The 19,791-nt window shown below is 50.5% G+C and overlaps 1 protein-coding gene across 9 annotated transcripts in view; it reads left to right on the top strand.

Annotated features, from left to right (window-relative positions):
* ZNF532 (zinc finger protein 532) overlaps positions 1 to 19,791 on the top strand; it is a 132,634-nt gene that overhangs the window by 66,321 nt on the left and 46,522 nt on the right. For all 9 annotated transcript variants that reach the window (XM_060405575.1, XM_060405573.1, XM_042239126.2 and 6 more), the window contains 3 exons: positions 947 to 3,309; positions 14,543 to 14,724; positions 18,751 to 18,927. In XM_060405575.1, the coding sequence (XP_060261558.1) occupies positions 964 to 3,309; positions 14,543 to 14,724; positions 18,751 to 18,927 (2,705 nt within the window). In that variant the 5' untranslated portion in view covers positions 947 to 963. The remainder of the gene's footprint in view (positions 1 to 946; positions 3,310 to 14,542; positions 14,725 to 18,750; positions 18,928 to 19,791) is intronic.

Here is a 19,791-nt window from a genome sequence, read left to right on the forward strand (position 1 = left end):
CTGTGACTGTTCACGTCCCTGAAACCCTGCACCTTCCCTGAAGCCGCATCGTCCAGGGCTCAGAGGGATTAACGGAAGCACTTCTTTACAGCCTGTTGTCCACCCTGACCTAGCCTGGGTGCCGAAGAGAGCGCTCCCTCTCCTGGGCTCTGTCCCGCCCTTGGGTCCGTGTTGCCGTGTGCTGGGAATTGGTTCCCTGGAGGACCTTTCTCAGCTGCCACAGCCACTTGTATGGCTGTGTTGACTGAGTGGTGATTAGGAGACAGATGTGTGTTCCCTTAACCAGCAAAACCACCAGACTAGGGAGTAAGGCGGAAGAGACGCTATACTTTTCCGGTGGGAGAGTATTCTTTTCCCCCTACCATCATGGGGAGAATTCGGATTAAATAAAAATAGATAGAATGAGCTCCTTGGGGATTTTTAAAAATCTCAGATGGAACTTAACAGCAGAAGGCCTATGCTGGCTTGGGATGCTCACTTCTGTGGATGAATTGAAATCTGTAATTGGTTTTTTTGGCCTGTATTTCTTTTAATGTGATACCCCAGATCTGACAGTGACTGTATTAGGGATAATTTTGCCTGTAGAATGAAATGCTGTCAAGGTCAAAATACATTTGAAAGTAGCTTTTTGTGAAGACAAGGAGACGAATCCAATGATGAACAGTATTTTCTGGTTGTTCGCCCAGAACCTGTTCTTTGTGGTTTAATAGGTTTGATCTGTGTGCTGCACAGCGTTTTGGAGGAACTGCTTCAGAGTTGTAATGATCAGTTTATATCTGTTCTTGGGCCGTTCTTCCACTTTGGCTCAGCGTCCCGACTTTATAATAAGGGCACGTGGCGACTTGCCGTTGCGCCGGTGGTCATCCCTGTGTGGGTGTGAATCCCACAGGGACGTTTGTCTGAGCGGGGCGTTGCTGACGGAATTGTTTCTCTGCTCGTTTCACAGAACATCCGATCCGGTCCATGACCATGGGGGATATGAAGACCCCCGACTTTGACGACCTGCTCGCAGCGTTCGACATCCCTGACATGGTCGACCCCAAAGCAGCCATCGAGTCTGCGCACGAGGACCAGGAGAGCCACGCCAAGCAGGGCGCCCAGGCAGACGACGACCCGCACGCGCCGTCCTCCTCGGACGTGGGCGTCAGTGTCATCGTGAAGAACGTCCGCAGCGTCGACTCCTCGGACGGCGCCGAGAAGGACGGCCTCACCCCGCCCGGCAACGGCCTGCACAACGGCTTCCTGACGGCCTCCTCTCTCGGCACGTTCGGCAAGGAAGGGTCGAAGGCCCTGAAGGGAGACGTGCCTACCTCAGAGGCGACCTTAAAGGACTCGGCCTTCAGCCAGTTCAGCCCCATCTCCAGCGCAGAGGAGTTCGACGACGACGAGAAGATAGAGGTGGACGACCCCCCGGACAAGGAGGACCCGCGCACGGGCTTCAGAGCAAACGTGCTGGCGGGCTCGGGCCCCCAGCAGGACTACGACAAGCTGAAGGCGCTCGGGGGAGACGGTGTGAGCAAGGCTGGCGTCCCCGTGCCCGGCGGCCTGGAGAAAAGCAAAGTCGTCAAGAGGGAGACGGAGACAAATTCTCTAAACCTGGGCGTTTACGAACCTTTTAAAGTCAGAAAGATGGAGGACAAGCTGAAGGAGAGCTCTGAAAAGGTGCTGGAGAACAGGGCCCACGACGGGAGGCTGGGCTCCGAGAAGAGCGACGCTGGCCTCGGCGGCCCGGCGCCGTCGCGGACCAAGCCGTCCTCCAAGCTCTCATCCTGCATTGCTGCGATCGCGGCGCTCAGCGCGAAAAAGGCCGCCTCCGACTCCTCTAAAGAGCTGGCGACCAACTCCCGGGAGTCCTCTCCGTTACCAAAGGACGTCAACGACAGCCCTCGAGCCACCGAGAAGTCTCCCGAACCTCAAAGCCTCATCGACGGAACGAAGAAAGCGTCCCTTAAGCAGCCGGACAGTCCCCGGAGCGTTTCCAGCGAAAACAGTAGCAAGGGGTCGCCAGCCTCCCCCGCGGGGTCGACACCAGCAATCCCCAAAGTCCGCATCAAGACCATCAAGACGTCTTCTGGGGAGATCAAGAGGACTGTGACGCGTGTGCTGCCCGAGGTAGACCTCGAGGCGGGCAGGAAGCCCTCGGAGCAGGCGGGGCCCGTGGTGGCCTCGGTGACCTCGCTCCTGTCGTCCCCCGCCCCAGCCGCCGTGCTTGCCTCCCCGCCCCGGGCGCCCCTGCAGTCTGCAGTGGTCGCCAACGCCGTGGCGCCTGCCGAGCTGACCCCCAAGCAGGTCACCATCAAGCCCGTGGCGACCGCCTTCCTCCCAGTGTCGGCTGTAAAGACGGCCGGCTCACAAGTCATCAACCTGAAGCTGGCCAATAACACAACGGTCAAGGCCACGGTCATCTCCGCCGCCTCCGTGCAGAGTGCCAGCAGCGCCATCATCAAAGCCGCCAGCGCCATCCAGCAGCAGACCGTGGTGGTGCCGGCCTCCAGCCTGGCCAGCGCCAAACTCGTGCCAAAGACCGTGCACCTCGCCAACCTTAACCTCCTGCCTCAGGGCGCCCAGGCTGCCTCCGAGCTCCGCCACGTGCTCACCAAGCCTCAGCAGCAGATCAAACAGGCAATAATCAGCGCCGCGGCCTCGCAGCCGCCCAAGAAGGTGTCACGGGTGCAGGTGGTGTCCTCCCTGCAGAGCTCTGTGGTGGAGGCTTTCAACAAGGTGCTGAGCAGCGTCAACCCCGTCCCAGTTTACGTGCCCAACCTCAGCCCGCCTGCCAGCGCGGGCATCACCTTACCCACCCGCGGCTACAAGTGCTTGGAGTGCGGGGACTCCTTTGCGCTGGAGAAGAGCCTGAGCCAGCACTACGACAGGCGCAGCGTGCGCATCGAAGTGACCTGCAACCACTGCGCCAAGAACCTGGTGTTCTACAACAAGTGCAGCCTGCTGTCGCACGCCCGCGGGCACAAGGAGAAGGGCGTGGTGATGCAGTGCTCGCACTTGATCCTGAAGCCAGTGCCGGCGGACCAGATGATCGTTTCCCCGTCAAGCAATACGCCCCCCTCGTCGTCCAGCCTCCCGAGCTCCGCGGGCACCGGCACACACACGGTCACCAAAATCCAGCCTGGCATCACCGGGACGGTCATATCGGCCCCTTCCAGCACGCCCATCACCCCCGCCATGCCCCTGGATGAAGACCCCTCCAAGCTCTGCAGGCACAGCCTCAAGTGTCTGGAGTGTAACGAAGTCTTCCAGGACGAGACGTCGCTGGCCACCCATTTCCAGCAGGCTGCAGATACGAGCGGACAAGTAGAGTATCATTTACCTTTCGGTGTTTCGGTGATGAATCTGTAGTAGCCTTGAGCTCTCTATCCGATGCCGCTCATTTCAGGGGTGGAAGCTCAGCTAGACGGGGGGCTGGCTGTGAGGGTACGTGTGTACATGTACACACGCGCGTGAGAGAGAGGATTGTTTTCATGGAGCAATGTTCAAATGTAAATCTTACGTACAAGTCAGTTTGGGGGGAAAAGGATCCTTTTAGACAGATAGGAACTCTGTGTACTCGTTGCGATATGGCATCTTAGATTTAGGGCAGGTAGAGGCGGTCCTGATTGTTGGGTCACTGGCATTTACGTCGGAAGTCTGAGCTCTGATGAGTGATGGTGTCATGACGTATTAAGTGTCGAAGTCAGGCTGATCCCCACTGACTCCTTTATCAGCAACCATCTGGGGATTTAAAAAATTCCTGCCGTCGTTTATAATTACTGTCTTCTGTAGTTAAACACACCCGGTCAGTACCCACTTTTAAGGCATTTCTGCGTAATGTTGGTCTAGTGTGTTCAGTAATGTTCTCCAGTGCAGTGAATTTAAGCTACAAATGGAAAGTGCATCTGTCTAAATAGAATACCTCTGCGTTTGTTTGTGGCATTTCTGCTTTGTGTTTCTGTGGTGCCGTGTAGGTTGGTGTTGGTGAGACGTGTTTCACAGTGGACGTCGGCTAGCGATTGTGCCTCTGTCATTTTGCTTCTGTCCACGGGGCAGCTTCTGGGCAGTCGTTAAATGTGGTTCACTGTACCTATCTGATAGCTGGCATCTGGAAGTCACTGGGCCTGTTGTATGAAACTCACTCAAGCTAGAGTGAGAGAGCAAGGGATTCATTGTCCAAACCGGAAACTTGTAAAGTTGGGAGGAGCCCCAGTTTGAGCTGATAGAGTCTTGTTTTTGAAGCCGCGGTGCAAAACTGACCTTTTCCTCTATTTGTCTCCACTATCTCATTGACGAGGTTCATGCTGTGGTTCAGACTTTTGGTTCTGTCAACCATGATCAGTTCTCTGAGGTCAACGACTGTGCCAAGCACTTTGTATTAATAGGATTTGAGTTTGGGGAACAAAAGATGACGCATGCCTCAGTAATTTTTTTTTCCTCTGGACGTTTAGTTGAGTGGAAGTGGAGATGATAAAGAGTTTCGAGAACATTCTCGCAGTGAGGACGCTGGACGTTGTGTGTTTGGTTGTGTCTGACCGTGATGCACGTCCTCAGTGACACCGGGTCAGGAAGGAGTAATGGGGGACAGGACCCCCAGCGCGTCCTGGAGAGAGGGCCTAGGTCCCATCTGGGTCCCTCTTCTCTTGTTACCATTTCATCAAAGAGGCAGTCTTCTCTCTGCATCTTAAGAGGATGCAGTTTAAAAAAAGTGGTTCCCTCGGTTCTGCATGTTGTGGATGGTGGAGTACGTCCTGGCTCTGGTGCGGGGGACTGTCGCCTGGAGGCGCTGACTCAGGGCGGTCCACTCCCTTCCCAGGCGGGAGGAGGCCGCCAGCAGAAGGTTGGGATTCTCCTTCCCTGTTTTCCCCCCATTTTTGGTCTCTGTGTAACCATGTAGGCTCAGGAGCCAGCCCGGGGTCAGGGGAAACCGACCCTCAGGGAAGGGGCGGGCGGAGCCCCTCCGCCACTGCCTGGGGTCTGCACACCCAGGGGCAGCCTGGTCTCTTAAGTAACCTCGCTAGCCTGGGGGAGCTGCTCCCCTTTGTGAGTTCCATCAGTGCCGCCCACCCCCCTGAGTCCCCCCCGAAGCCCGAGGCAGCCCCACGGCTCCTGCTAAACCAGCCTCAGTGCGGCGGGAGCTCCAGCGGTCCCCGTCCACGGCCGGGCGGTGGCAGGCAGGGCTGAAGACAGCACGGACAAGGGAGGAAGGAGAAAAGTTCCCGTTTCATCTTCTCCAGTTTGCTATTCCCACGACCACTGGCCGCGGCTTACAGCTGGTAAAGTTAAATTTGAGTGAGGCCAGAAGCCCACCTGGATGAACTGTTGGCCCCCCGGGAGAAGGGCACTCACAACACTCGGCTCAACTTCTGAATTTTGCAAGAAGATCGAAAGGCGCAGCTCAAGTCCAGTCTTTCCGAGCGCCTCTGTCCACGCTCCCTCCTGTCTCTCCATTGGCCTCCCTGTTTCTCGGTAACTCGGGGGTGAACGGAGCCAGAGGAGGCCGCGTCCCTCCCCGAGGGCCAGACCGGTGCAGGGTGGTGCCCAGGCCGCCTCCCTGGGCTGCACAGCAGCCGCAGAGATTGACGTGTGTCCCAGGGCTCCCCAGCCTCTGGGCTCGAATGCCTGGTGGTCTGAGGTGGGGCTGACGTAAGAACAATATGAAGAAACGGCGCAGTAAACATGGTATACTTGAATCATCCTGAAACCATCCCCACCCCCGACCCCAGCCGGTGAAACACTTGTCTCCACGAAACTGGTCCCTTGTGCCAAAAAGATCGGGGACCGCTGAGTCAGACGAGAGACTTCCTCTGAGTCATAGAAGAGACTCCTACACTGACCCTGGTTCGCCTGGATTCAGGAGGTTAAAGGGCGTGGCATCAGGGCCCTAGCTCTCTCCTTTCTTCTCGTGCTTTCAGCAGACCTGGAGAGAGGGGTGCTGGGTCCCTGACAGCGGGAGTATTCCTTTCCTGCCTGCCTCCTGTTCTTGCTTTCTCCCGCCCACCTCTTGCCGAGGTACTTAAACAGCTTGGTTGAAACTGCTGAACGTGCCCTGTGCTCGTGGCTTGAGTCTTCTCCAGTCATTTCGTTTTTAAATTAAGCTTTTCATTTTGAGAAAATTGTGGATTCAGGTAAGAAGCAGTAGAGAGGGACCCTGTGTGCCCTTTACCCAGCTCTCCCCAGTGGCAGCGTCGTGCAGAGTAGCTGTCCAGCAGTGTCCTGTCCAGGCTGCTGTCCGCACGTAGAACGTTGCCGTGGCCGTAAGGATCATTCCTGCTGCCTTTGATTTACCGTGATCACTGGTGTTTCTGTTTGGCTACGCTGGGCGTTTGTGGCAGCGCGGGGTCCTCTTGTTGCAGAGCGCGGGCTCTAGAGTGCTTGGGCTCAGCAGCCTGGCACCTGGCTTTCGTTGCCCTGTGGCCTTTGGGATCTTAGTTCCTTGCCCAGACATCGAACCCCTGGACTGCCAGCGAAGTCTCCATACTGGCTTTTTAGAGCCACAGCCACCTTCCTTCCTTGCCTACCTCGTTCTTAACCCTTAGGAACCACTGATTTCTTCTCCATTTCTATCATTTTGTCGTTTTGGGAATGTTATAAAAATGGAGCCCTACCATACGTAGCCTTTGAGATTGGCTTTTTTCACTCAGCATAATTCCCTGGAGATTCATCCAAGTGGCTGGATATATCACTTCTCATTGCTGGGTGTTATTCTATCGGATGCTCCTGCCCCAAGGCGCTTACCCGATCCAGTCACTGAGGCCGTCTGCATGGTTCCCAGTTTGGGGCTGTTGTGAATAAAGCTGCCACAAACATTTGTCTGCGGGCTTTTGTCTGAGCATAAGTTCTCACCTCTCAGGGGTGAAACTGCTTTGTGTGCTGTGCGGTGTGGCAGTTGCATATTTATGTTCTGAAGAAATTCTTTCCCACGGTGGCTGTACAGTTTTAAATCTCAAGAGCAGTGTATGGAGGACCTCTTTTCTCTACCCCCTCACCAGCATTTGGTGGCGGCACCATTCTTATTTTCACCATCCCGACAGGTGTGTAGTGATGTCTTGTGGTTTTAATTTGGGTTTCTCCATAGCGAATAATGTTGAGCATCTTTTTACACTTATTTGCCATCTGCATATCTTTTTTGGTGAAATGTCTCTTCCTGTCTTTTGTCCGTTTTCTAATTAGTTTTTTTGTTTGTGTTTACTGTTGCGTGTTAAGAGTCCTTGATATATTTTAGACACTGGTCCTTTGTTGGTATGTGGTTGCCTGTCTTTTCCCCGCGTCTGTGACTTGACCCTTCATCTTGCTAGATCTTTGACAGAGTAAATGTGTTTAACTCTGACGAAGTCCCATCTATCAGCTTTCTCTTTTATGGCGTGTGCTTTTGGCGTCACGTCTAAGAACTCTCTGCTCTAGATCCTGAAAACCTTCTCTTATGTTTTTTTTCTAAAGATGTTTTTATGATTTACGTTTAAGTCTGTGATCCATTTTGGGTTACTTTTTGCATAATTTGTGAGACTTAGTTTGGGGTTTCTTTCCCCCGTGCATGTCCATTTTCTCCGGTGTGGTGATGCTAGTAATAAAGAACCCGCCTGCCGATGCAGGAGGCTGAAGAGGTGGGCTCCATCCCCAGGTCGGGAAGGTCCCCTGGAGGAGGGCGTGGCGGCCCGCTCCAGTATTCCTGCCTGGAGAATCCCATGGACACAGGTTAGTCGCTAAGTTGTGTCTGACTCTTGCGACCCTGTGGATTGTATGTAGCCCATCCGGCCCCCCTGTCCATGGAATTCTCCAGGCAAAATACTGGAGCTGGGTGTCTGGTGGGCTGCATTCGTAGGGTCTCACAGGGGAGACCCAACCAGTCCACCCGAAAGGAGATCAGTGCTGGGTGTTCATTGGAAGGACTGATGTTGAAGCTGAAACTCCAGTATTTTGGCCATCTAATGGGAAGAGCTGACTCATTTGAAAAGACCCTGATGCTGGGAAAGATTGAAGGCAGGAGGAGAAGGGGACGACAGAGGATGAGATGGTTCAATAGACATGAGTCTGAGTGAACTCCGGGAGTTGGTGATGGACAGGGAGGCCTGGCGTGCTGCGGTTCATGGGGTTGCAAAGAGTCGGACACGACTGAGCGACTGAACTGAACTGAACTGAAGCGACTTAGCACACATTTGTCCAAAAGGCTGCCTCTCTCCGTTGAGTTGCCTTTTTTGTGCTTTGTCAGATGCCATTTGGGTATGTGTGTGGATGCTTGTTGGAACCCAGTCAAGGATCTCTTTCTCTGTTGACACGGGCTGGGGCTGTCCGTGTGACGCCCCTCTCACCCTGCGCGTTCCACCCTCCGGCTCTGGAGGCTTGGCCCGTGCCGTGGGGTGAAGGAGGGCTTGCTGGCGTTCGCGGAGCCTGCCTTGACAGTCGCTCCTCTCGCTCCTCCTCTCGGCGCATGCTGTGTGGATGGCGTCTTCGCGGCAGTGGCGGCCCTGAGCGCTGCTTTGCCGCTGACCCGCCCTGTGCTCCCCGAAGCCCCGGCAGGCCCTGCTGAGAGCTGGGTGGGCGTCCGTGGCTTAGCTCCAGGCCCTCTCCACCCTGTGTCCCGCTGCCCCCAGTTTGGATCCCAGCCATGACCCCAGGGTACGTCAGGCCCTGCCTGCATAGGTTGGTCCTTCTGAGGAGGGCAAGCCCCCAGGCCGGGGTGTGAGATGGAGAGTCTGGGTAGACCATCCCCTTCCCAGTCACCCTGAACCATGTGGTGCAACAGGAAGGGGGCACGGGGCACTTTTAACACTGGTGAATCTGCCCCGGGTGTGTGCCTGCTCGCTCCGTTGTGTCCAACTCTGCGACCTCATGGACTGCAGCCCACCAGGCTCCTCTGTCCATGGAATTCTCCAGGCAAGAGTACTGGAGTGGGTTGCCATTTCCTACTCAGGGGATCTTCCCGACCCAGGGATGGAACCTGCCTCAGGGCAGCAAGAGAAAAGGAGTGAGAGAGGGGCTGGAGAAGCTTCCCTCTGCTCTGTGAGGTAGTTAAGAGGCCACAACTGTAGTTTCAGTCGTTGAAAATTAAGTGTCCTAAAATGTCATTGCTTCTCCTCTTGGTAAAAACCACAATTAAATTTAGCCCAGTATGGATCGGAAGTACATATTATGGCCTCTGAATTGGTGAGATTGGTTTTCTTCCTGCAGACTCTGCATCAGCCGCAGAGTCAGAGGTGTTGTGTCCTTTCCCTTTTGTTTTACAGTTGAGGAAACGTATGCCCAATTAGTGGCCAGCTCAGGACTCAAGGCAGGACTTCTTTATTGCTAGTTGCTCCTTCTAGTTTGTCATGCTGACACACAAGCACAGAACTTTACAGTTGCAGGCACCGTAGGAGTCTTACGAGGATAAACTCTGGGGTTTATATCCACACTGAGGGCCCCCCTGGTGGCTCAGTGGTAAAGAATCTGCAGTGCAGGAGACCCTGGTTCAGTCCCTGGGTCTGGAAGATCCCCTGGAGAAGGGAATGGCAACCCACTCCAGTACTCTTGCCTGGAGAATCCCACGGACAGAGGAGCCTGGCGAGCTACAGTCCACGGCGTCTCAGAGAGTTGGATGTGACTGAGCGACTAACACTTTCATATCCACACTGGGGCTTCCCAAGCGGTTCAGTAGTAAAAAGTGTCTGCCTGCCAGTGCAGGAGCCGCAGGAGCTGATGGTTCAACGCCTGGGTCGGGAAGATCCCCTGGAGGAAGAGATGGCAGCCCACTCCAGTACTCCTGCCTGGGAAATCCCATGGACGGAAGAGGCTGGTGGGCTGTGCTCCATGGGGTTGCAAAGAGTTAGACTCGACTGGACACAGGGAAAATCAGATGTTACCTGCCACCTATGCATGGTAGCTTCAAGGATGCAGATTAAGGCGACTTACCTGCAGTGGTCCTCATTTGTCGGACTTGCTGATTCAGTTTAGGTTCAGGGAGGTTATGGGCGTCGTGAGCACAATGTACCAGGTGTGTTAAATGATCTCCAGCAGCCCCGACCAGTTCATTTGGAACCGTATCTGCTCAAGCGGCTTCTTCAGGATACCATGGAGCCCCGCTCAGTCCCCTCACCCATCCAGAGTATCATTATTAGCTTGGTTTTGGGTCTTGCTCTCCTAAATGTTTAGTTTTAATTTTGGTCAGGCTAGTCCTGACCCAGTTTATATTTTAAGGTCATCAACTGTTAATTTATCTGTCTTCTTGAGTGATTGTCATCCGAGTAGGTTATATAAGTTGACCACACTGCTCTCTGAAAATTGGCTCATTTCACTGTCAGCTCTCATTAGGCCTTTTTCATGCAGAATGATTTGAGGACAAAAGCGCCCCCAGCAGCTAGCGTTGCGCACAATGGCGTATGCTGTTGTTTCTCCTGTGATGCTCCGTGCTCCTTCCATCTCAGTGGGGTCGGAAATGAGATGCTTTGTCTGTTCTCCCATCCTGAGATCGGGTGAGAGGGAGAGCCGGAAAACAGACTGGTGTTACTTATTATCATTATTGTTTGGTAATATATTGTAGATGGAAGACTGCGAAACTGCTCTTAATGAGGCAGAAGCCGAGTGGTCAGCGTCTGGGCTATTAAGGTGACACTGTTTTGACCTGGGTCTCACGCTGTCTCAAGGTTTTGGTTTCTTTGAAGTGGATGCATAAGTAGCTACTATGTTTACTCATGTTTCCTGAGCCTTCCTCATCTTCCCTGTGTACGTTTCCCAGGCTACCTTTTTCCCCCTAAAATATGAATCGAAACGCAGAGAATGATTTTCCTCAAATAGTTTTGCTGGCTTTGTGCTCAGTATACTTTTACTCACAGATTTTACTTTAAATGTTTTTAATAATCTGCTCAAATAATTCCTCATGATGCAGAGAGGATGCCAAGCCCTAAGGCTGTCTGCATCCTCACCAGGGCCTCTGTGTGTCCCCCGCCCCCCCACCAGCCATTGATTTCTGTGCCAGGATTGGGCACAGAGGGTGCAGTGTGGGTAGTCGTCACATATGATTGCGATTACCTTTCAGCGTTTAATTTCCGCTTTCTCCTGTTACCTGACTACTGAAAAGCAGCATTTCACTTTCTAAAGGTAGCAGTTCTCTGAGCAGACGAATCTGCCCCAGACTGAAAATTAGTCGCCTATGACCTGAGTATCGAAAATATTTTCGGTGTTTCAGATGACATCAGTAAAACTGTCAGAAGACACCTGAAACTGTGTAAGTGCATTGTTTTAGCTGTTTTCTGTTCCAGAGGCCGACATTGTCACGTTAACCTGCTTTATCCCCTAGTAAGTGTTCTCAACTTGTACAGAAGAGAGAGTTTTGAGAGACGCTTTTGTTTCCTTTGGTTTAAAACAACAAAACAAGGACAGTCAGATCGTCAGAGACCACAAAGAGATCCTGGCCTGGCCCGATGCCCGCACGCATCGCCCAGTCCAGAGAGAGTGGCATTGCCAAGAGTCTCCAGCAGCCCAGAGAAGCAAGTGGCGTTGGCTCCGCTTCCTCTGTGCTGAGATCCAGCACCACCGTTTCAGGAGGCAGAGGGGACCTGTTATCTAAAACAAGGGCGGTGGATGAAACTGGAAGGAGGAGCTTCCCTGGCAACTCAGTGGGCAAGAATCCACCCGCCAGTGCAGGAGACAGGGGTTTGATGCCCGATCTGGGAGGTTCCCACTTGCCGTGGAGCAGCTGGGCCAGTGCACTGCGTCAGTTGAGCCTGAGCTTGGAGCTCGGGAGCAGCAACAAGAGGGGCCACCGCAGGGAGATGCCCCCCCCCTGCAGCGAGAGCAATGCCCACACAGCAAGCAGCAAAGACCCAGCATAGCCAAACCTAAATAAATTAATTAATTTTTTAAAAATCGGAGGGGAGCGGTTGGGCAGACACTGTCACGCGAGTTGAAAACTGTGGCTCTCGCCCACGTGTCCAGGAGAGGTCTGCAGCCCAGACGGCTGGTTGGTTCTGCACACGGAGTGGGTGGAGTGGGAGCCGGTAAGCAGAGAAGTGTGGGAGTCCGCTCGGAGAGTGTGTGGCTGCGTGCACTCTCTGGACGAGGGCTCCCCAGCAGCTGGATTCCTCCACTGCGGTGATCGCAGAATGGGGAAGCGTCGTGATGCGGCCGTGCGGTCTACCGCGTCGTGATGCGGGCATGCGGTCCACCGCTCCTGGTCTTGCTTGTCTGCCTGGAGTTGGTGAAGAGCCTCAGTCAGTGGAAAGGGCCGAGGGCAGGTTCCTGTAGCTGATCAGTGGTTGGCAGGGGCAGAGACCACCACCTGCTCTCGTGGAGCCCCCGGGGCCACAGTGCAGTGTGAAGGGAACACTTCCTCCCTCCCAGGGACCGACGTATGAGACAGGTCGCTATCGAAATGTGGCTGTGTAGGGGACCTCGCCACTCTAAAACATTTTCCCTGGTCTCTGCAGTCAGAGATTTCTGTCATAAAGAGCACTTTAATTCGTAAAGCCTCTTCTTGAATAACGTTGATACTTATTTTAGTTCGCCTTACTAGTACAAAAGCCCTTTCATCCACCAATGCATCCATAACTAACACATATTATGACAGCATATAAGCATCTGATAGGGAAGCATGTTTAAGTCACTCGTTGTGAATTTTATGCGTACCATGAAGGGTATCTGGTGACATCTTGATGGGAGATACGTTAAAATTCGTTCGGCTTTAAGGGAACACAGCTCTGTCTCATTTTTAGGTTTTCTCTTATTTTTGTTGCTGTCTTTCCCTATAATAAAACCGCATCACCATGGATGGAAGACACGCCGTGGAGTGGGCTGGGGGTGTTGCCTGTAATCGTAACCACAGCTGTCCCCCTGCCCCGCTGTCAGCCTTGGAATGGGTCAGAGCGCGATTCAAATCCTGGTTCCTCCACCTGAGAGCTGTGGGCCCCTGGCAAGTTTCTTAACTCCGCCACACCTCCTTTCCTCACCTGTGAAGTGGAGATCGTGCCATCAACGTCATAGATTTTTATGAGAATCAAATGAGATGATGTATCTAAGTCCATCTGTTTAAAGGATCCAGTTCACTGCTTGGCTCACAGTGGAATGGGCTCAATGCATAGGGCAAAAATAAAACGCTTTGACTTGAGTGTAGAAAGCACTGGTTTTATTCCTAGTAAGTGCAAGACATTCTGAGATGCCTGTCAAAATGCAGATGTTACAGTTCACTGCCTGGGATGAATACCCGTGTGGTAAAGTGAACAGAATCCTTTAGTTCAAAGAAACAGTTGATTACCTGTGATAAAGTAGAGGTCACCAGGATTTGATACTTAATGCATCTGTGGATTGGTTTTCATTGGCTGTGGCTTGTTTTAATCTTTGGAATATGTATTATTAGAAAAGGAATGCTATTTTAAAGTGATGCTTAACCTCATCAAAGCTGCCTGTAATGTTCTTATTTTGTGACTGCAATAAACATTTTATGGGATCAAATTTGTACTTTAGTCCTTTCAGGAGAGAACCAAGAAAGAATTTTCAAGTGAGTTTCTGATTTTCCTTAGAAGCTGAAACTTTGCTTGATTCAGAAGCTAAAAGAATAAAAAGTCTGTTTTGAAAATGTCTTAATTCTGTTGTCAGTATAAAAGGTTGGTTCACTTTTAACTGCAGTATATTTTGAGGCTTTTCTTTAACTGACTTCAATAAAAATTATACATTTTAGAAGATAGTAGATACTTGTTGCATGAATGTCCAAATAGTATGGAAACACCTTTTAACTTTGGAATGATGTCAAGTCCCCCATTTATATTTACTGTAAGTTTTTTTGTGTTTTAAAACTCTGCCCTGTGTAGCGCTTACATCTAAAGGGATGAAAAACATGGGACGTGTTTCCGTTTTTCCGTGTTAATGGTGTAGAGGCCTTCCCAAATAGGATTTCGGTCTCCGCTTTAGTTTGTATGTGATTAGATTTTAAGCTCTGGAAGTTTCGACTTAATATCTGAATTTATGTATCTGAACGTAATTTGTTGGTTTTAATCATAAATCGTATAATGGCCAGTTCGTCCATTTAAAGACCAGATCATGTGCAAAAAAGAAGAACCGATTGGGGTGGCCATTCTTTTGTATTCCTGTATTTGACATCTCAAATACTGATAACTGAAGTGGCCAAAAAAGAAAACCGAGTGAGCCACCAATTAGTTTTTATTATTTTGAAGAAAGTCACTGAGTTCCGGGAACTCTGACTACTGTCAAGGTAGATGTCCGTAAACTTGTACTTTAATTACTCATTAGATTTGCTGACTTACTTTATCCGAGTGCCTCTTCTACGCACTTAAAAAAAAAAGGGTAAAAGTAACAAAATTGGAGCTCTACCGGAAGCTCACCTTCTCTTTACATCACACTTTGGGGATGAGCCCGACTTTATGAACATACTGCTTGTGTTTTTGCGGGGTCAGGTATTTTATCTTGACCTTTTAAGTTTTTTAAGTTTGCCTTTTCTTTGGGCTTATAAGTAATTATTGCAGTGTTTGCGATGACTGATGTATACTGACTTTGAGGTCTAACCAAGCTTCTCTGCGTGTTAGAAAGTGCTTCGCAGGACCAATCGTGTCTCCCCCTCTGGTTTGTTTAGAAGACTTGCACTGTCTGCCAGATGCTGCTCCCCAACCAGTGCAGTTACGCCTCCCACCAGCGGATCCATCAGCACAAATCTCCCTACACCTGCCCCGAGTGCGGCGCCATCTGCCGGTCCGTGCACTTCCAGACCCACGTCACCAAGAACTGCCTGCACTACACGCGGAGAGTGGGCTTCCGGTCAGTACGGCCTTCATTTCCGGGCGTGTGGAGCTTGTGCAGGGTTCTGAGGGGTCTGTGCTCAGAATTTTCATTTTCTTACAAGTGAAACCTTGATCGACAGATCCTCTGGGAACCTCGCTCATTTGTAGGGGGGTGTCTGGGGTTGACGCTGGTCCACGCCAAGCCCAGGGTAAAAGGGGCCCCTCCTGCCAGGCATAAGCGGGCATGTGGCAAAGCTTGGCTTTGATCAAGTGTTAGGAGCCTTTGTACTTTCTGCCCCCCTTCTAGCAGACTGTCCTTGTCATGCTGCCTACATTTTAACCCCTGTAAGAATACAGTGCATTTCTGCTCCTCTGAGTACTTCTCTCATCTAAACAAAAGGGTGAGAAGGTCCCTCACTTTTCTCTTGTGTTGAAGGCTGGGTCGTATCAACACGTCCTTTCCTACCGTCGCTCACTGTGGAGGAGCCCTCCACCCAGATCACCTTCCTTTCTTCCTCCTTCTCTGTTCCTGGGGCCCGGGCTTCTCCCACGTCTCTGCTCATCTTCACTGTGATCCTCTCACTGCCCCCTAAAATTTTCAGATGTCTTTTACAGCATCTGACAAATCCAAACATCAGCCTAATAATGTGTGATGATGCGTTTGAGCTTGACCCTCCGCTTTGTGACCTTCTAAAATATATTCCTGTACCTTCTATATTTTGATTAAATGGAGGTCCACCAAGAAAACATGTCATTGCTACACAGGGTCTTTGTTAATAGAGGTGTTACTGTATTGTGGGCTTATTTTGAGACTGTGGTTACCGGGTATCGTTAATGTTAGACTGTCAATTCAGTTCTGATGTTTCATCAAAACGAAGGCCCGTTGGTATTGACTTAGCAGTTTTATTTCAGTTTAGCTTATGGTGTCGCTAGTTTCTTGGTGGTTCTGTCCATTTCTTGACTGATTCCGCATTTTTATCTCATGCCTCCAAACCTGTGATGCGCAGGTGTGCGGTGCACTGAGAACCACCTGATAGATCGCCTTTGGTTTGGAGAGTTAAAAACCAGAGCTTTTTTGTGCCCGTTCTGCTGCTCACTGTGTGGTAATGCTTGTGTTCTCTGCGCCTCGGTGCCCTGTCTAAATTGGCGTGATGTTCACTTACGTCTCCAGGGGTGTGTTCCAGAGTAAGAGAGGGGGATCCAGAAGCATGCTCAGTGCTTAAGAGGGACGTTCCACATTGATACCACAGAATTCACACACAGTGACGCTTTGGTTCTCATCCCGTATTTGGAAACTCTTATTACTGGAGTCTTTGTTTGATATAGAAGGCAGCTCCGTGCTCTGTACGAGTACAGTTCCTTCGGTGGATGCCAACTTCCTCAGACGTTTAGAGTTGATTTTTCCAATATAATGAAAGTAAACTTAAATTGGAATGAATAAAAGAAGTAAGACGCCTATAATTCTAGCTATTCCTGGTGTCTTTCCTAAATTAAAACAAAGCTCTGCTGGCAGGCTCACAGTAATTAACACAGTTGGAAAAGCCCAGCCCGTACTTTTCTTTTCTTCCCACCTCGTTCACGGCGTTGCCTAAATTTGGCACTTTGAATTTTTACTACAATTTCTGTTTAGTATGTTTTTTTTTTTTTTCCTTGCACGTGAGGGTTACGGAGCTATAAAAACCCTATGTGTGCGTGCTCTGAAATTTCTTTCCTGTTTACACCTCTTTAGGTAAAAGAACACAATCTGACCTTAGTTGTTTTCCTGTTGTTTCAAGTAACAGCTCCATCTGCTATTTGGCCAGGATTTAGCAGCCCCTTGACCTTGTATGGTTTCTTCTTCTTTTTGGCTTTTTAGTTTCCCCATTTTTTTTTTTTTAAATTATTTTTAGCCAGAGGAAAGTCTCCAGCGCAGCTCCCAGCCTGAGTCTGTGTCTTCCGAGTGCTCTCCTCCTGATCGTACTGCCGTCTCCCAAATATTACAGGGGTCACCTCTAGCTTCTGGTCGATTTGGTAAAAGTCAAGTGTAGTATTTCTCTGAATTTTCCTTCTTCTCGATCCACTGAATCTGCATCTGAAAGAGGGGATTATAGGATTGTATCCTGTAAGCATTTTACTATGTTTTTAATTTAAAAAATGAAGAGAAACTTGATTGGTATCCAGAAGACAAAGGGCTTCAGCTATGTTAAATACTTATTAGTAGGCTAGATTTTTAGTAGCATTAGAATGCTGTAGGAACCCTTCCAATTCTCCTTCTATTTTTTAACCTTGTTTACATTCCTCATTGGTCCCTGTTGCCTATGAATCTTTTTTTCCACTTGCAGGCGGATATTTCACAACTGTCTCCTAAGTTCTTTTAGGTTTTTTACTTTCTCCTCATATTAAGGCAGGCTTTCCCTTGCTTCCATGAAGCTGTTTGGACCAAGCCTCAGCCACTTCCCTTAGTCAGCTGTCAGTTCTCTAACCTCTTGTTGATTTTCTTGGGGGTTAAATCTTCCTCTCGCTCCGGGAGACTTCAGAGAATTATCCCTTCCTGGGTGTTTTCCCCTTCACCTTTCACCTTTGAACTCTTGCCGGGAAAAATATTTTGTTTATGATGCATGATGTACCGTGTGCTTCTCTTTAATAGCAACTATTTTTGTTTCAGATGATCTTCTTTGATAGGAGTTACCAGCTTCTAGGGTCAGGAAGGACTAACTTTAGTTCAGTTCTTCTCATTTAATAAGTGAGAGAATGACCCAGAGGGGATCACAACCTGTTCCAGGCAACCCAAGTTCATATTAATTCAAGATCGTTTCAGGGTGTAGTTCAGGTGGATCAGACATAGGAGGTTTCTTTATTCTCCTATAGTTATTTACTGCATTATATGTATATATATATAATATATACATATTTATTTATTATATATATTGCTGAACAGGATGCTTTCAGTCACTTGAAATGCTAAGGCATTAATCACCATTTTTATAAAACGCTCACAAAGCTTACTTAACACGGCCCACTTGATAGAACACGCGTAATTCAGAGTGTGCCGCTTGGTGTGACTTTGGCAGCCGCTCCCTGAGTTGGGAGGGAGCTTCTAGGACAGAAGCACCTTAGGTTCAGCCCCGGCTGCAGCTCCCCTCCAGGTCAGCCTCTCACGTTCACGCCCAGGACACGGCTGCCAGGTGTTGAAAGGTCTGTCCTTGTGGGTCAACAGAGAGACCACCCTCGAATAATCTTCAGGGGTGAGGCGACAAGGACGCCTAAGCGATAAATGGGTGAACTCTCAGTAGTACTGGGAGTCCCTCCACGAGAAAGATGAGGCTGGGGGAAGTGTCTCCGTACTTCTTGTGGTTTGTTTCTGTAGGACTAGATTTGAGTGAGGAGTGGGCTAACCATCAAATTATTATTAATTCAAGAAAAGGTGAGCTAGAGAGGCCATTTATCGGGGGAGGCTTGTCCTTTAGCAGTTTATCATTCATGTCATTTCTTAAACAGATGTCTTGTGCTTAAGTGGAATTTCCAGGAGACCGAAGCACTAGCTGCTTGGCCTTCTCTGCAGTAGCCCCGGGTACGTTCGCCACCTTGGGCTGGACAGGACGCTGCCGGCGGCTGTGAGCTGGCACTCATCTATCCCTCTGGGTCCCTCTGTCACTGGCATGTAGTATCAGGTAGCAGAGAATTCTTCCAGCGGGTCTTGGGGATGGGTGAGACCCTCAGAATCTAGCCCGTGGTCATCTTCTCAAAGCCGGAAGCTGTAGGGTCTTGCCATGCTCCTGGCCTTGACATGGCCTCACGCTCCATCGGTCCCACCGCAGTCTGGAGTCTGGATGTTCGTGCCTAGACACTTTATAAAAGATGCTCAAAAAAATAGTCCCTTGGAGTTTCATTTTTCTTTTTCCTAATCTTCCTTCTCAACTATCTGAAGATAAATTGATCTGTTCTAAATGGAAGAAACCCCACATGTTTAAAAAAAAACCTAGAAGGGCTGTTTTCAAGATGTTCACGTGAGCCAGTTTTGCGCAGTTAAGTGACACAGGTCTGGCGGCCTCGTGCTAACGCCCGTGTGTTTGTTTTCTGACAGATGTGTGCATTGCAATGTTGTATACTCGGATGTGGCCGCGCTGAAGTCTCACATCCAAGGTTCTCACTGTGAAGTCTTCTACAAGTGTCCTATCTGTCCAATGGCGTTTAAGTCTGCCCCAAGTACACACTCGCACGCCTACACACAGCATCCCGGCATCAAGATAGGAGAACCGAAGTAAGTCACGCTGCCTTTCAGCTTTTCTCCACTCCTTCCGCAGGAGTTTAGAGGAGGTGGTAGTTCGGTGGGGTCAAGTTTCAAGACGAGAAGGATTTCGCCGCTGTGAAACTGTGACACGCGTGAAGGACAGCTTATAACTTCCTAAAGCTTTCAGTGTGTCCAGGGTGAGGTCTTTGTCCAGAAATGTCACTGACTGTTTATGCTCTTGCCATCAGTTTTTGCTAAACATGTGAACATTGACTGATTTTGTTCTTTTAAGATGGTTTTTCCTAGGTTCTCGGAAGACTGAAAAAAGAACTGTCACCTTTTCAATTTGCATAGTTTCTTTTTTCATCTGATACACTTTTCACAGTACCATTTAGAAGATGAAGTCGACTGAAGACCCTGGTTCCTGAACTTAACTTCATAGCCAGTATAAGTCTTGGATTAGTAAAAGTAAATTTCATTTTTTGCCTTAATTTCCATCTTGCTTCTGTCAGGGTTTTCCTCGTGGAGTCTTAAATCCCGTAGTGGATTAGTTATGGCTGGTGGCCTGCCGTGGCGGCAGCCTGGCAGAGAGGAGAGAGCGGGGCCCCTGGGGTCAGAATCCTGCCGCCACCCACCAGCGGCCTTGGCCCCACCCCGACCCTGGCAAAGTGAGGGTCACACGCCCGTCCCAGGTTTTGCTGGAGGTGAAGCAGAGTGACGCGTTTAGAATGCCCGCACGGGGCCCCTCTGCTTGGCGCGTGGGGGGCCCACAGCCTCTGCTCCTCCGCTTCCTGGCTCACCCGGCCCCGGGTCCGATGGCCAGGATGACGGCAGTGCCTTCCTGAGTGGCTCGTGGCCGTGCGTAACTCGGTAATTATGTATGGCGAGAGCTGC

Source organism: Ovis aries, chromosome 23, assembly GCF_016772045.2.
Source record: "Ovis aries strain OAR_USU_Benz2616 breed Rambouillet chromosome 23, ARS-UI_Ramb_v3.0, whole genome shotgun sequence".
Taxonomy (NCBI): Eukaryota; Metazoa; Chordata; class Mammalia; order Artiodactyla; family Bovidae; genus Ovis; species Ovis aries.